Source organism: Cylas formicarius, unplaced genomic scaffold, assembly GCF_029955315.1.
Source record: "Cylas formicarius isolate icCylForm1 unplaced genomic scaffold, icCylForm1.1 PGA_scaffold_7__23_contigs__length_41026272, whole genome shotgun sequence".
Classification (NCBI taxonomy): Eukaryota; Metazoa; Arthropoda; class Insecta; order Coleoptera; family Brentidae; genus Cylas; species Cylas formicarius.
Window position 1 is genome coordinate 40,741,804 of NW_026844352.1, and position 2,680 is coordinate 40,744,483.

The window sequence follows — 2,680 nt, forward strand, 5'->3', positions numbered from 1 at the left end:
CCGTTGCCAACTTTCAACCCGTCACTAAAATCTGCGCTTTCCAAAATTGCATTGATTAAATATTTCTTTTATCATTAAAATTAGTTCAACGGACGGGTAGTTTGATTTTAATTAACAGTGACATTGAAATATATTTCAAAATTAGATAATGGAACTTCAACTCACCAATTTGGGTTCAAGGGTGTTGACGTTTTTAGGCATGGCTCTAGGGGACTTATTTGAAACCAAAGAAAATCCGTTGGTGTCGGTGTAGGCATTGAGAAACTGGAAGCGTTTTTATATTTGGAACATACATTTATTAACGAGGGAAACTAATTATTAAAACACAACTATTCGTTTAACCAATCTGTAAGGTACGTGCACACCTTGGGATTAATTAATCCAGTGCTGGCGCAACGATTGGCAATCAAACACACGCCGCAAGTTGTTTTCACTATTCCTTGCGGGGGCAAAAATCGATTCACGGCCTTGTAAACGAACGAGCCATTGGGAGCGACGATCCTTTCCGCATTGTTGTCTAATACGACCGTGTAAAGGATACTTTCGATGTCGGTAATGCTCAGGGACACTTTACTTATCCCCAAATCGGAAATGAATTGATGCACGTCTCCCGCGGTCGCGTAACTACGATTCCTGATAAGGAGCGGGCCTCCGCCCTGCGTCAAAGCGTCTTCGAATTTTTGTACCAGATATCGGTGACATTGTTGATTAAGCACGTCGACAAACTCCGATTCGAAATCTTGGTCTTGGTACCACGCACCTCCCGTGACCGAGCTGTCCGGCTCCAGTTCGTAAAGCATATACACTTTCTTTTTGCTGGCCGAGACTGACTTTACCGCCTTAATAAACTTCTTGGTCTCCAAGCTTTTAAGCACTTTATTGAGCTGCGTCATATTTAAGTTCGACTTAAATCGGATATCCCTTATCCATATTCCCTTATTACCGGCTTCCTCGATTATCTTGTACACGACCTTCTCTTCGCTATCGGCGCCCTTCGACGCGACCTTTTGGGAAGGGTCTTTGTATTTGTACAACAGACTGTCCTTGGTTTGAAAGAGCTCTAAGATGCCGCTCCTTAAACACTTGTTAATGATTCGGGTAATGTCCGCAAGCGGTACGTCTGGCAGGTGGTCCTTAAGGTCTTTATTAGATACTCCTTCCGGTTTAGACTTGGCTAATTCTAATAGTTGATTTTCAACAGCACCATTTTCAATAGAGTCGCCCATTTCTCTGGTGACGGAAATTTCAATTCTTTCTACCGTAAAATTGAAAACGCACACATAACCCAACAATCAATCTTCCAGGCGATCTTATCTAAGGCACTCGAATTTTTAGAAAGCTCTAAATTTTCGACTGTGGCCCGACGTTGCCGTTCAGACTTTTAATTTCGTTGACTAGATAAATAAGCGACGTCATTGCAAATGGGTGTCATTTTTATTCGAAATGCTTACTAATATTATGTCCATTTCCATTGTAACGTATCCACGTTTCGCATAAAACAGTGGATTTATTTAAAAATTGAACCCGCCCCTGCTGTTCACATTTGGTTCGGTTATAGTCCTTTTTATAGCGGCGACATAACATTCGCACATCGAAAGCGCTATGTTTCTTTAGAGTTTTTTCAAATTTATAAAAATTGGGTTTTCAACAGAATAACACGATTCTTCTTCTTTCTTTGACGTTATCGGGCCAGTTGTCTTTAAATACTCGTCCATGAAAACTGAATTAACGAAATACTCATTACTAGCCAAAAATATTTAACAATGGTGGATCGTCGTCAAACATTTACCGCATTCCATCAAAAACCTTTTCAAACTAACCTTTCGTGTCGAAATATAGCGAGTAGTTTAGGTAGTCCGTTGTCGAGTTGGGTCGACGCGAGGGAAGTGATGTTCCAACTTGGCAACAATGGCTCAAGTCAAACGTGAAACTATACGGGCTCAGCTCTTAAAATTGCGGGCTAAATTAAAACCAACGTAAAAATAAACAAGATAAAACTAATACAAACGTGAAGGAAGAACGATTTTGACTGTAGCAAAATCATAGTGTCAGTATTCTTCTTTTTTATTTTAGTCGGCAAATTGGACACTCGTCCATAATAACTAGATTTTTTTTCTGTTTTTCTATAAAGTAAGAGTTGTTGTATTAAAAACTATGCAGTAATTCTACAGAATAAGACAAGATAGGTCATTTATCCTTGTTTTAATATGGACAGTGACAGTTCCAAAAGACTTACGAAAACTGGAATAATCTTGTTCTTGAATAAGCAGTCACTCATTTGGGCACATATTATTTTTTCTCGAATTTTTAATAAACAAGTCAGAAATTTTAAGACACAAGTCAGATGTCAGAATTTTCCCAAAGTCAAAATTTTTAAAAACTTCTCAGTTTTTTAGAATTCAGAATTGGAAATCAATTTGTCATAATTACTGAGGTTTTCACTATAGCAATAATGTCATTGTATCATTATTCTTTTCTTGGATTTTAGTGGGCAAGTCTACGCGGGACACTCGCCCATAATAAGTGACATATTCAAAACTAACCAAACTTTACTATTTCTATACAAAAGTGTTTAGTCAATTTCTGTTGTCGAGTCGATGAGAAACAAGTGACGTTACACCTTGGCAACACCGGACTCGAGTCTTCTTGGAGGAAATTAAGACCAACGTTTCTTAACCAC

At 38.6% G+C, this 2,680-nt stretch overlaps 1 protein-coding gene across 1 annotated transcript; it reads right to left on the bottom strand.

Annotated features, from left to right (window-relative positions):
* Positions 1-158: 158 nt before the first annotated feature.
* LOC132704827 (probable DNA-directed RNA polymerase III subunit RPC6) lies at positions 159-1,762 on the bottom strand. Its single transcript, XM_060675101.1, has one exon. The coding sequence runs from the start codon at positions 1,224-1,226 to the stop codon at positions 330-332; it is 897 nt and encodes a 298-aa protein (XP_060531084.1). The 5' UTR covers positions 1,227-1,762; the 3' UTR covers positions 159-329.
* Positions 1,763-2,680: the final 918 nt, after the last annotated feature.

What these genes read in the sequence shown, in the direction of transcription:
- LOC132704827 (XM_060675101.1), bottom strand. Translation starts at nt 1,226, where the DNA reads ATGGGCGACTCTATTGAAAATGGTGCTGTTGAAAATCAACTATTAGAA.